At 41.0% G+C, this 12,662-nt stretch overlaps 1 protein-coding gene across 1 annotated transcript in view; it reads left to right on the forward strand.

Annotated features, from left to right (window-relative positions):
- The window catches only part of bckdhb (branched chain keto acid dehydrogenase E1 subunit beta), a 254,524-nt gene that overhangs the window by 54,015 nt on the left and 187,847 nt on the right, over positions 1–12,662 (forward strand). The window contains exon 5 of the mRNA XM_063040340.1: positions 7,134–7,289. Coding sequence (XP_062896410.1) covers positions 7,134–7,289 — 156 coding nt within the window. The remainder of the gene's footprint in view (positions 1–7,133; positions 7,290–12,662) is intronic.

A 12,662-nucleotide genomic window follows, 5' to 3' on the forward strand; every position in this document is an offset into this window, starting at 1 on the left:
GCGAGTATCTCCAGCCGCCCCGAGTAGGGAATGAGGAGGGTCCTGTCAAACCACCGCCGGGCCTGAGCCCACCCCGCGTTTGAAATTGAAAAGCTGGCACGTGTGCCACCCAAACCGCCGCTTCCTTAACAGAAATCGTGTTAATATTTTTACTTCAAATACTTTCTTATGAACTTATGGCGTTGCTTCCATAATGTTTCTTTGTGGGTAGGAACGGAGCTCTTCACGATCATGCTGCATGCATGGCACCCACCTTCACACCTTCCCGAACCGGAGGTTCCACACAAGACGCGGCAAAACTGGAGTTGACGTCATCACATGCCGTGATATACTGTAGACAATGAATTTGCCTTTGTTGTACTGTAACTTAATTATCAACCTTTAACTTTAACTAGAAAATAGTTACAAACAAATCATTTAAAGTGTAGACCCAATAAAGTGAAATAAATGCCTTAAGGGCAACACAACAGAGATACCATAATCTGTGAAGTAGTGACAGCAACTGTGCTATTCAAATTTATCAGTGATTTTAAACTCTTATTGTGACACATCTCCATTGTTACTTTTTTTATTCACGTTGTACAAATATTTGCTTTTAGGTTTAGAAAACAATTAAGTGCAGGATTTGAGTGATTTTTCCTTTGGGTTGAGTCCACTCTATGCAATAATTGTGACAAATTGAATAAAAGAAATTGACTTGCATTGTTCTGCATGATTTTTAATGCAGTATAATTTTTTATGTAAAAGTCCTAATTTCTCACACTTCATAATATGGTAAATTAACTGAAGAACAGTGAGTTTAAAATATTTGTATGAAGCCAAAACTGACCTCAGATAGTACATTGCTTTTCAATTGCTTTATTATTTTCTGGTATTTAGCTGCAGAAAAAATGTGGGATTAACTTTTTGCAAAGATGATAGTTAATTGGTTAATTCTGTAATCGACTTGTATAGGCAATCTCATAAATGGTGCCTATAAAAGCTTTATAAATTAATGCTATGTGAAGGCCTATTTCCAAATATCAATAATTTATTGTTATTATTTGGTGGTGAACTTTAAATTTAAAACTGCTTTTTGTGGTCAATACCATGGGGGTGGGGAAGGTGGATTGTTTAAGATTTTGCTTTGAGACTTGTTTGTTTAGAGAATTTAATCTAAGAATTAATTTAACATTTTTCAACTTGCCCATTTCAATTTCACCTTCAGCTTCAATTGAACTTGCCCATTTCAATTTCAACTTCAGCTTCAATTGAACTTAAATTTCGTCTTGTCCAGCCCTTTACCTTTCTCACTCATGTAGCTTCACCTATCACCTTCTAGCTAGTACTCCTTCCCCTCCCTCCATGTTTTCAATCTGGCATCTTTCCCCTACAATTCCAGTCTGAAGAAGGGTCTCAACCTGAAACGTTGACTATTTATTCATTTCCATAGATGCTGCCTGACGTGCTGAGTTCATCCAGTATTTTGTGTGTGTCCCCCATTAAATTATGTATTTAGTTATTTCTTTGTCATATAGTTTGAACAGATTATCATTTTGAAATGTAAGAATTCATTGTACTATTTTTCATTATGTAGGTACCATGCATTTAAATAGGCTGAAGGATTTAGGGAATTTGAAAAACAATGGTCGCTTGCTGAGTGGTGGTGATTTGGAATATTGCTTGAAAGAGTGGGTGGAGGAAGGTGCTCTTAATACAGTGAAAAGGTATCTGTATAAGCACTTGCTACAAAGATGCAAGAGCTGCAAAGTTAGAACAGTCCCTTACGCTGAAATGAATACAATAGGCCATTAAGCTTGATTTTTAAAATTGGTGATTAAGTGGTCATGGTCATGTATTACTTTATATCATGCATTAGTTTTATGTAAGGGGGTTTCGACTTTTATGTTACTGCGGAGGCTAATTAAAATGGCGTCTTTGTTATGTTAATCTGGGGAATGCGGCTTTGTTGTGTTAAATGCTGAGAAAGTTTGCGCTAACAGTTTGTTTTTGCTTTAGTGTGTGATAAGAGAGTGCTATTAACCAGTTGGGATAGTTGTTATGGTTTTGGTCCGACCGGGGTCGGACCCCAAGCGGGACGTTCGGCGAGGAGACGGACTCGTGTGGAGCGTCTGGTCGACCACCGTTGTTGGTCCCAGGCGGCCGGTCGAGGTGGTCCGAGGGGGTCGCAGGGTGAAGAAGAAGGTCCTTGAGCTCCAACGGTTTTTGTGCATAAAGAGATTGAACTTTGATTAAGTGTGGCGCCTTTTATTTTCCTTTTATATTTTATTTTCTTTTAATTATATAGTTCCAGTAATATCTATAAACTGTAAATCATTTATTTGCATCTGGTGTATTGTCTGTTATTTGGGTGGGGTGGGGTACCTCACACAGGATCCACACAAACGAATTATCCAGTTTGACGGGGCCGAGACTGCTTCCCTAGACGACAGCGAGCCGAGCGACCCTGAGGGCGGCCGGGGGGGCTACATTGTGTGGGCTTTGTCCGGAATTGAGTCTGCTGGTATGCTGTGTGGGTACCCTGTTTAAATCTGTAATGTGTGTCTCTGTGGGTTATTTGCTGGTGATTGCTGTATGCGTGGTGGGTGAGGTCTTTGTCTGAGTTCAGACTAACATTGACGAGTTGGAGGTGGAACTCGAGGCTGCCCATGCTGTTGGGAGAGAGAGGAAAGAGTGGTCTGATTTGGACGTAGTGTCTGCGAATAAATGTTCTAGCTCTGGCAGGCTCCACCTGGCGTTTGGGATAGTGTCCACCCCAAGAGGGGCGGAGGCGTGCGAGACGTGGGTGGAGCGGATCTCTCAGTTGTTAGATGAGTGGTAGTGCTCGGTTGAGGGAGAGCGACAGGGATTGGTTGAAAGTTTGAGTAGGCGGGCTGGTGACGGTGTTAGAGCTGTCAGGTTCACTTACACCGTAGTGACAGCTGTCAGTTATTTGAAAGAGGGGGGAAAGTTTTCAGTGTGTCTTCTCTGGCGAGGAGGGCGGCTAAATTGCTTGCAGTGCCAGGGGTATCATTTCAGGGGATCAGTTGTTCAGCTGATCAGAGAGGTGTTGGGAAACTTAGTGGAGGCCCAGTGGGGGAACGGCTTGGGGTCTCTGGGGAAGCACGTTCCCAGCAATGAACCAATGAACTTCTGAAAGGAAAAGACCCTATTCCTGAAGGCTTAGAGGGGCCACACCCCAGGGTGTCGCTATGGATAGAGGGAAGCGATGCTAAACCTATCCTCCACCCCGGGGCACAGATCAAGTTGTTGTACAGTTCGTTTTACAACCGGTGTCTGAAGCATTTATCCTTGACAACCGCAAGGGCACCAGAGACTTTGGGTACTAGTGGCAGTAGTTGTCCAAAAGACGATGATTGGTTAATGACCCTGGAGTTCATGGAGGCATTTTCTGGGCACCCAGCGTGTCGAGTTGCTTCTGAGGACGTGTGTAGCAGCCTTGAGCCGGTACCGAATTTAAACGAGACCCAGTGGTGGTACGGCTTGGGGAAAGTAGCTGAGGGTGAGACCCTCTTAGTAGACGCTCTGAACCACCATGAGGGAGGGGAGTTGACCGCTGAAGACACCTCAGTGAGAGAGAGGTCGCGGCAAATGTACCCTAGCGGCGTGGAAGATGAAGGCAGCGTGTGTGTGGATTATGCGATGTGGTTTAATGTGCTGCATCTGAGGAGTGGATGTTGCCAGATCCTGAGGGTGCGGCTGTTGAGCCGAAGATGGCCGTTACTAGTTCCCTAGGATTCTTCCGATCCGAAAAGATGCCCAAGGGCATATCGGGAGCCCCTGCATCCTTCCCGCGGGGCATGAGGAAAACCATGGGGGAAGTGAAGGTGTGTGGAGTTTTGACGTATGTGGATGACCGCCTAGAGCTTGGATTCACCTGGGGGGACTATGAGGCGAGGCGAGTGGCTGAGCCCGGGCGACAGAAGCAAAGTGTCAAATGGGGATGAGTTTTTGGCCAGAGGAGTTTGGTGCAATGTGAGAAAAATGACCTGACATACCAGTTGAACTTCCTGGTGTTGGGACAGACGGTGGTGGACCGGGGGATGGAAACCCAGGTCGTCAATCTGAATGAAACACAGGGAAGGGAGGGGATTTGCACCGCACTGCGGTCATGTACTGATGAATTAATGCAGTGAGAAGAAACAACGACCCACCTTCGAAGGGATCAGTAGAAACTCAAGACGTCCGTTCAGAACAGATTGGAAGACTTACAAGTTGGGGAAGATCAAGGAAGTGTTTTGACTAAGGTCAACAGAAAACCGAGAGCCCAGGGAGGGGAGTTTGACTACACTCCCGAGGAGGTGAAGAAATGGAGGACAGATCTTGGAAAAGGGAGGCGGACACTTGAAAGGAACCTGAAGGTGACTATTGCGAGTTTAAATGAAGTGGAAAAACTGAAAGTTGACCTGGAAGACGCCCTCAGGAAGAAACAACCGGAGGCTGAATATTCTTTAACTGCTGCTTTTCAGGTCAGGGTGGAAGAAGCTGGTGGGGTAACTGCGTCCCAGATTGAGATGGCCAGGAACCCTGAGTCAGGACTGCTGAGGCTGTGGCGAGAGTTGAAGGAATCCCCGAAGAAGCTGACGTCTCGACTGCAGGAGGCTGAAGGGGTAGCCCCGGCTAAATGTTTCAGTTTGGAGAAACTTAAACAGCAGCTACCGATCGAGGGAATGAGGAAGGATATGGATTCGAAGGATGATGTGCTGCACATGTGGAACATGCTGCCTTTCGCTAACTTCTCCGTGATTGAGGAAGAGACCTTTGGCCCTTCTTCCACTGAGTCAGGTATAGTGGGGAGGGCTAGCTGTCGGCAGTCTGAGTTATGGCAGGATCAGGAAGGAGGAGAGGCAGGGCCCCGGACAGGGGGCTCCGAGCTGTAGTGGTGGCCTGAGTGAGAGAGGAGTTGGCAAGCAGGTCCGAGGTATCCCTAGTAGTGTCTGAGCCTTTTGGGTTTAGGTGAGGGGGTACGAAGGTCTCGGAGGGTTAAGAAGCTCCCAGATAGGTTGGCCTATGTAGCGCCCGTGGGACGGGAGTAAGGTCCACTGTTTGGGGAGCACTGTCACTGTGTGTGTGTCTGTGTATGTGTGTGTTGTGTGTCTGCTGGACTGGTTGGCAAGTTATTTAGAAGTCATAAGGACATGACTTTATTTGGTGGGGGGAGAGTGTAAGGGGGTTTCGACTTTTATGTTACTGCGGAGGCTAATTAAAATGGCGTCCTTGTTATGTTAATCTGGGGAATGTGGCTTTGTTGTGTTAAACGCTGAGAAAGTTTGCGCTAACAGTTTGTTTTTGCTTTAGTGTGTGATAAGAGAGTGCTATTAACCAATTGGGATAGTTGTTATGGTTTTGGTGTATTTGAAGATACTGTATGCGCGGGGTTTTGGGGCAGAAGGCGGGAGAGCAAGACAGAGGATGGACGAGGTACTGTGAGTCCGCTAATGGGGTCAGACCCCGAGCGGGACGTTCGGCGAGGAGACGGAGACGGACTCGTGTGGAGCGTCTGGTCGACCACCGTTGTTGGTCCCAGGCGGCCGGTCGAGGTGGTCCAAGGGGGTTGCAGGGTGAAGAAGAAGGTCCTTGAGCTCCAACGGTTTTTGTGCACGAAGAGATTGAACTTTGATAAGTGTGGCGTCTTTTATTTTCCTTTTATATTTTATTCTCTTTTAATTATACAGTTCCAGTAATATCTATAAACTGTAAATCATTTAACTGCATCTGGTGTATTGTCTGTTATTTGGGCGGGGTGGGGTACCTCACACAGCATCCACACAAACTAATTATCCAGTTTGGCGGGGCCGAGACTGTTTCGCTAGACGACAGCGAGCCGAGCGACCCTGAGGGTGGCCGGGGGGGGCTACATTTATATATTACTTTTAGATAGTAGAGATGTGTATGTTTGTTTATAAAATAATTTTAAATGATATTCTGTGCTATAAAATAGGGCTGATGTTGTAAATATTGAACAATGGGTCCTTAGTGGTAATTTATATATATGGTTAAGATCAGTGAAGGGATGGATTGTAGCCAATGTAGTTTGCTATCAAATATTGCAGCTTGAAATTTTAGGGAACACTTTAAATTAACTTACATAACTAATCTTTTAGCTAAATGTTTTTTAAAGCATAAAAATTGAATTGCGTATTACTAACAATTGCAGTTGCCTGTTAATTATCTTAAATTGCATATCCCACTGACTATGATTACGATTCTGCTAATTTTTAAGTTAGTATTTTGGATAATTTTCAAACACATTCATGAGAGGCTGGTTTTTGTTGGAAGCGCAAGACTGAAGCTGAATTCATAGGCCTTTCCTCAACCTTTGTTGTGAATAGAGTATCAGTTGATGGTCAGATTGTGCATGTCATTATCATGCGCCAGAATGTTCTTGCTGCTGTGAGTGCCGTTAAGCAATAGAAGGATGAGCGTCTGTAGACATAACCGGGTGAGTATGCCCAGAATGTTTTAGGACGGTATCCCTTAAAATTGAATCCCATTACCAACACATTTTAATATTACATGAATGCAGTTCCCACGGAAGCTTATCTGAGTCAACAATATTGCTTTGACCACATAGACAAGTTCTTCTATAATGATGAAGCCACATTACTCTCTGGCCTATAAATAATGGTTACCTCATTTCACAGATGAACTCTGTCATCAAAGCCAACCAATTCCTTCATCTCAGCCTTCCATCTATAAGAAAAGATGCATCCTGGACAAAACTCTTAAACAATCACTGAATGGCCTTTAGCTGCTTACTAATCTATTACCATTTCCTTAAGATCACTTCAAAAATAAAGTCTTGAATGAATTTCATCGACAAGTTAGAGTATAAAAGATTCTGCCCTGTAATTAGCTGTCGTCTTATCAACAGCTGAATATTGTGCTGACATCTATACCTCAAGTTCTTACACTACACTCAGTTCCATTCAGCATTGAGAGTAATTTCTGAAACTTAAATCAACTTCATTTCAGTGGTTCTAGTTCTTTCCAGTGGCTAAATTCATGGTATATAGAGAAATATTTCACAAATTTCTTTACTTTCATTATATCCCTGTCAATGTAGTTCTGAACTTTCTAGTTCTTGCACATCTCTTAATTATCTAAAGTTTATTTCTATATTTTATTTTCAGATAGTTAATGAAGCTGCAAAGTATCGGTATCGATCTGGGAACTTATTTGATTGTGGAAGTTTAACAATTCGAGCACCTTGGGGGTGTGTGGGTCATGGAGCACTCTATCATTCTCAGAGTCCTGAAGCGTTCTTTTCTCATATCCCTGGAATTAAGGTGAGTGACTCAAAATTTATATTAAAGGATACGTAAAGTATAAGACAATTTATTTTTGTATTGTAAATTGGGTAGTGAAAATAAGTTTCTGCTGTTTCACTTTTTATATAGGGAAAGACAGCATAAAAATTTCCACTCCGTTAGAAGCTTTAGAAGTTTTGGGATTGTTGTAGTGGTAAATGTTATTGATTTTGTGGCATGATTTTGAAATTAGAAGTTATTTTCCTTGCTTTTGGTAGAGTTGTTCTGTAGTAAGATTCCACGGATCATTGATAGAGCCCTATACTATGTTTGCTTAACAAACTGCTTTCTCAACCTGCCCTGAATCCAAATGCATCCTTTTACTCCTGCAGTACTATATTCTATTTTGGCTTTTACTCTTGAAACCAAAGTGCATCCCCTCACATTTCTCTGTGTTAAACTCCATCTTCCATGTTCCTGCCCATTCCATCAGCTTGATTATTTCCTACTGCAGCCAATCAGATCTCTTCATAGTTGGCAGTACTGCCAATGGTTGTGACATCTGCCAATTCAGAAATTGTAGCTTGCTAGATCATTAATAGAAATCAATATAAAAACATGGAGGCACATTGACCTCAACACTGGTTCCTTGGAAATGAGTCAATTCACTTTGCTCCAATCTGAAAAAGGACATTCATCATGACTGTGTTGCCTAATATTTAGTCAACTTCATATCTGTGCTATGATGTCTTTTTTGCCATATGTTTCAATTTTGCTGATAAGACAGTTATATGGCGCCTTGTCAAAAGCATTCTAGAAGTAGATGACACAAAAGTTGATGTTGTGGATGCCAGAGAAAGTTATCTAAGACTACAGCAATATTCAGAACAGATGAAGAGCTGAATGGAGCATTAGCAGATGGATTTTAATTCTGATGGGAAATCAAATTGGAGTAGAATATATAGAGTAAATGGATGGTAAGCAATATTGATGAACTTAAGGATTTTGGTGTTCAAATCAATAGTTTCTTGAATGTGGCAATACAGGTAGTTTAGCTGGTGAAGAAAATATGAGGGCATAGGTTTAAGGGGAAAGGAAGAATTTTAACACAAACGAGAGAATATCTGTAGATGCTGGAAATCCGAGCATTTTGTGTGTGTTGCTGGGAAGAACTTTAAAATGGATTTGAGGGGAAAGTTTTTTTTACTCAATGAGTGGATGAGATCTGAAAGATGCTGCCAGGAGAGGTGGTGGACTTGGTTACAATTACTATGTTTACTAACACTTAGACAGGCATTCAGGTAAACAGGTTTAGAAGGATGTGGACTAAATACAAGCAAATCAAGTCAAGTTTATTGTCATGTGCATGATCATAGAGAGGTACAGGTATAATGAAATACAGCAGATCACAGGCACGTGGTTTCAAACAACACTTAATATAAATTGTACGTAAGTTATTCAAGACAGTGAAGAGAGAGGAAAAAAAAATTGAAAAAATAAACCTTAATGCAAAAGAAAGACACAGTCAGTCTGAGCCAAGTCCATTGTAGTGCAGTAGGTGGCTCCTAGTGTTCTGTTGCTGAAATAGGATTTGGATGTGCAGGTTGCTTGTAGGAAAATAGCTGTTTCTGAACCTGGTAGTGCAGGAATTCAAGCTTTAGACCTCGTGCTTGGTGATAGCAGCAAGGAGACAGGCATTAAGAAGGCTCGTCAAGTTCAAGATCAGCCTTCTTGAGTAGCTCCGTATAGATGCTTGGGGTTAATGAAAATGTGCATAAAGGTCAACGTGGACATGCTGAGCTCAAAGGTCTGTTTCTGTGCTGTATCACTCTTTGACTCTGATGATCTCAATGTAGTATTGGTTCCCTGTGTTCAGCATGGATATGTTGGTCCGAATGGTTGTTTCTATGCTGTGTGAGTCTGTGGTTAATTATTTCAGAACAGGAATAATGGGAATCACTAATTCTAATACTTAAATGCTTTAAATTTTAAGAGAATGTTAACTATATATAAAAGCTCAAGTTGAATTTCAATGGAAAGGTTCTTGAACATTTATTCATATTGGGCTGATATATATAATGTGTACATGTTTGCATATATAAAATTTAAACCTTGGCCTTATCATCTCTGATCTTGTTTATTTCAATGTACTTTGTAGTTTTCTATTCTACCAGAATTTGAGGTGATCTGAAACATTGCTGCTCATGTCCTATTCATCTATCCTCCATTGCCTGCTGATATCTGCTTTTTTTCTGATTAAGCAATGGCTTTATAACCTCACCTCTCCATATTTCTGCAATTTACTTCAAAACAATTCCTCAAACTCAGTCTTCCTGATCATCATTGAATTTAATTACTCCATCCCTTCTGGCTGTTTTTTTTAAAAATGGCAAGGCCCTAATTCCTGGAATTCATTCCCAGATGTGTCTCTTCTTTCTTTTGTTTGTCCATTTGTTATATGCCATGTCTTATGAAATGCGTGCTCATCATTTTTCCATGACTATGATTGTTCTTGGCAAATTTTTCTACAGAAGTGGTTTGCCATTACCTTTTCTGCAAAAGTGGTTTGCCATGCCTCCTTCTGGGCAGTGTCTTTACAAGGCATGTGACCCCAGCCATTATCAATACTCTTTAGAGATTGTCTGATGTTAGTGGTCACATAACCAGGACTTGTGATAAGCACCAGCTGCTTCATGGCTTCTTGTGACCCTGATCGGGGGTGGAGTGGGGGGTGTTGCTAAACAGGTGCTACACCCTGCCCAGGAATAACCTGCAGGCTAGTGGAAGGAAGAGAAGGATATATTTCTTCCTTTGGTAGAAATGCATCTCTACCCCTTGACCCTCTTCCTAATTGCTATACTATTTATTTGACTAAGCTGTGTCTGATTAAGAGGAGATACAAGAGAATGCAGATGCCAGAAATCTGGATGGATTCAGAGGAACTCATTGGGTCAAGTACCATCTATGGAGAGCATGGACAGTCAGCATTTCCAGTGAAGACCTTTATCTGAACTGGGGATAAAAAGGGATGATAGCTGGTTTAAAATGGTGGAGAGAAGGGTAGAACAAGAGCTGGCAGGTGATAGGAAGATTAGGTTGAGGGAGAGTGGGAATGATGTTAGAACCTGGGAGGTTTATTTGACCAAGCTTTTGTGTTTTTTGTAGTAATATGTACTTGTATGGCTTGATACAATTTTTGTTTGATAATGATTCTGTGATGTCCTTTGCTAGTTAAATAGATTTTTAAAAAATGCAGACTAATGTTTCACAGCAGATATGTTCAGACAAATATTAACATTGAATTTAAATTTTCCATGTGGCCTCCTGGAAAAGGTACCATAGTGGTCTGTTTGTAAGTGGTGCTGTCTTCTTCACTTGGAAACTTAGGCTATATCCACATTACGCTGGGTAATTTTGAAAACAAAGCTTTTTCTCTTCGTTTTCAAAATTACCTGGTGTAGTGTGGGCGTTTTCATCCCCTGAAAGCGGAGCTTTTCTAAAACACTCTCCAGAGTGTGTAAATCTGAAAACGATTATTGCGTGTTGTAGTGTGGATGGGGTAAACGGAGATACTTATAAGCGCTGTCACGACAACACCACTACAACAATGCTTTTTCTGCTTCTGCTTGGTACTGTGCAAGCAGTGGCAGACGGCTGTTGTGGCACGCAGTCAGTGTGAACGGCGTGAGAGTTAAATTGTAAAGTGAGCTTTTGTGACTAGATCCCCTAAATTGGTTTGATTTGAGTCAATCTTTTAAAAAATATTAATGTCAGAAATTACTGCGCAGGTCTGGCGGCAGAAGATTCCACTCTCTTGTTGATCTTGGATAGAGGACAGCTTCTGCGTGTTGTTTACTTTGTTGTCCACGTTAATAGCTTGTTTGGAGTTAAACATCTCCATGTTCTCCACTGCTTTGCTGACTTTGTAGTCGTTTGTAACTCGCAGAAAACAGCTCAACTTCATTGTCTGTCTAAATGAAGAAGTCCAGTCTACTTTTTCCAGCAGAGGCTTTCTTTGTATTCCTCGAAGACATTGTTGAAAACTTTCTTTCGCTGTTGTTGGTACTCTAGTTTTTGACCAATGGAAATAGCACAATGCTGCAGCGGAAACGTAAACATTATACCATTTCCTCTTCGCTTGTTTTCTGTGGATGTGTCTGCACATGCCCAGTAGGAGTAGGTTCACCCAAATATCCGTTTTAATGTGGACAAAGATATTTTGAAAAACGCCTCGTGTGGACACCTGTCGTTTTTACTCGAAACCGGCATTTTCAAAATTATCCAGTCCAGTGTGGATGTAGCCTTAGTCAACTGTCCTAGTGCACAGTTGTCCTAGTTATGTTGGAGTGATTTCTGCCAGTAATTCAGCAGATCACAATGTGAGATTATTGTCACATGCATATTTAAACAAGATCATTTTAAATTGTAGATTATCTTAATGTTTGTTTTGGTTGTAATTATTTGTCAGAGGTTATTCCAAGATGAAAATAAATTTTCTGGTTTGTTCTAAACTCATAAAAGTAATTAATGTGAATTATATTTTATGCTTCACTATCCACAAATGCTGCTTGGTCTGTGGAATATTTCTTGCATTTTTGTTTTATTCATAAAATTTTCTGAATCACTAATATTTTATTTTTGGATCAATGTTCCTATTTTAGGGTTCTTATGCCAAATCACACTTTTATACAATCATGGTTTAGATTTGGAAAACCTTTCCATTTTGTTTATTTCTACAAACGTAGGATAAATATAGGCACACAAAACTTGAGAGTTCTGTGGATCAAAATGAAAATTAATGTCTTTATGGTGTAAAGATGGAGACGATGTAAGTAGAAGACAAAAGTAGCTGTTTGTTTTAAAATTAATGTTTAAGTTCTGTTTTATTTGACTGCATGGAAAAAGGCCAGATAATGTTTTTTGCTATATTTAGTAAGTGATGCTATAATACCTTACACTGATTAATGTCATAGTTGTTTTGGACTGATTTCCACATTGTACATGTTGGATTAAGTCTGGCTGCACTGCTGTTATTAAATATTTTACAGAGATTCTATCTGATTATGGTTTCACATAAAAACAATGAAAGTATCAAAATAGAACCAAGAAGAAGGAACCAAACCTACAAATTAGTACATGCTCATTTTTCAGATGGCAGTTTTTTAATATCAAGTTACAGTATTGGAAATTTTTGCAATAATGGTTAAAGGTAATAATCTAGAAAATATGTATATATAATATCTGCACTGGAGTGTCCAAAGAAATGCTGAACTGATTAGTGTCACATATGTTCTAACTAAATCTCCTGGAGTGGCTAATGTTGTTTCTCGCCTGTTCCACCCACTCATTCCCATGAAAGTTGATTAAAAGTGACTAGTTGTATTTATCACATTTGGTAATGTAGCAACTTGG

This window comes from Mobula hypostoma, chromosome 2 (genome assembly GCF_963921235.1).
Source record: "Mobula hypostoma chromosome 2, sMobHyp1.1, whole genome shotgun sequence".
Classification (NCBI taxonomy): Eukaryota; Metazoa; Chordata; class Chondrichthyes; order Myliobatiformes; family Myliobatidae; genus Mobula; species Mobula hypostoma.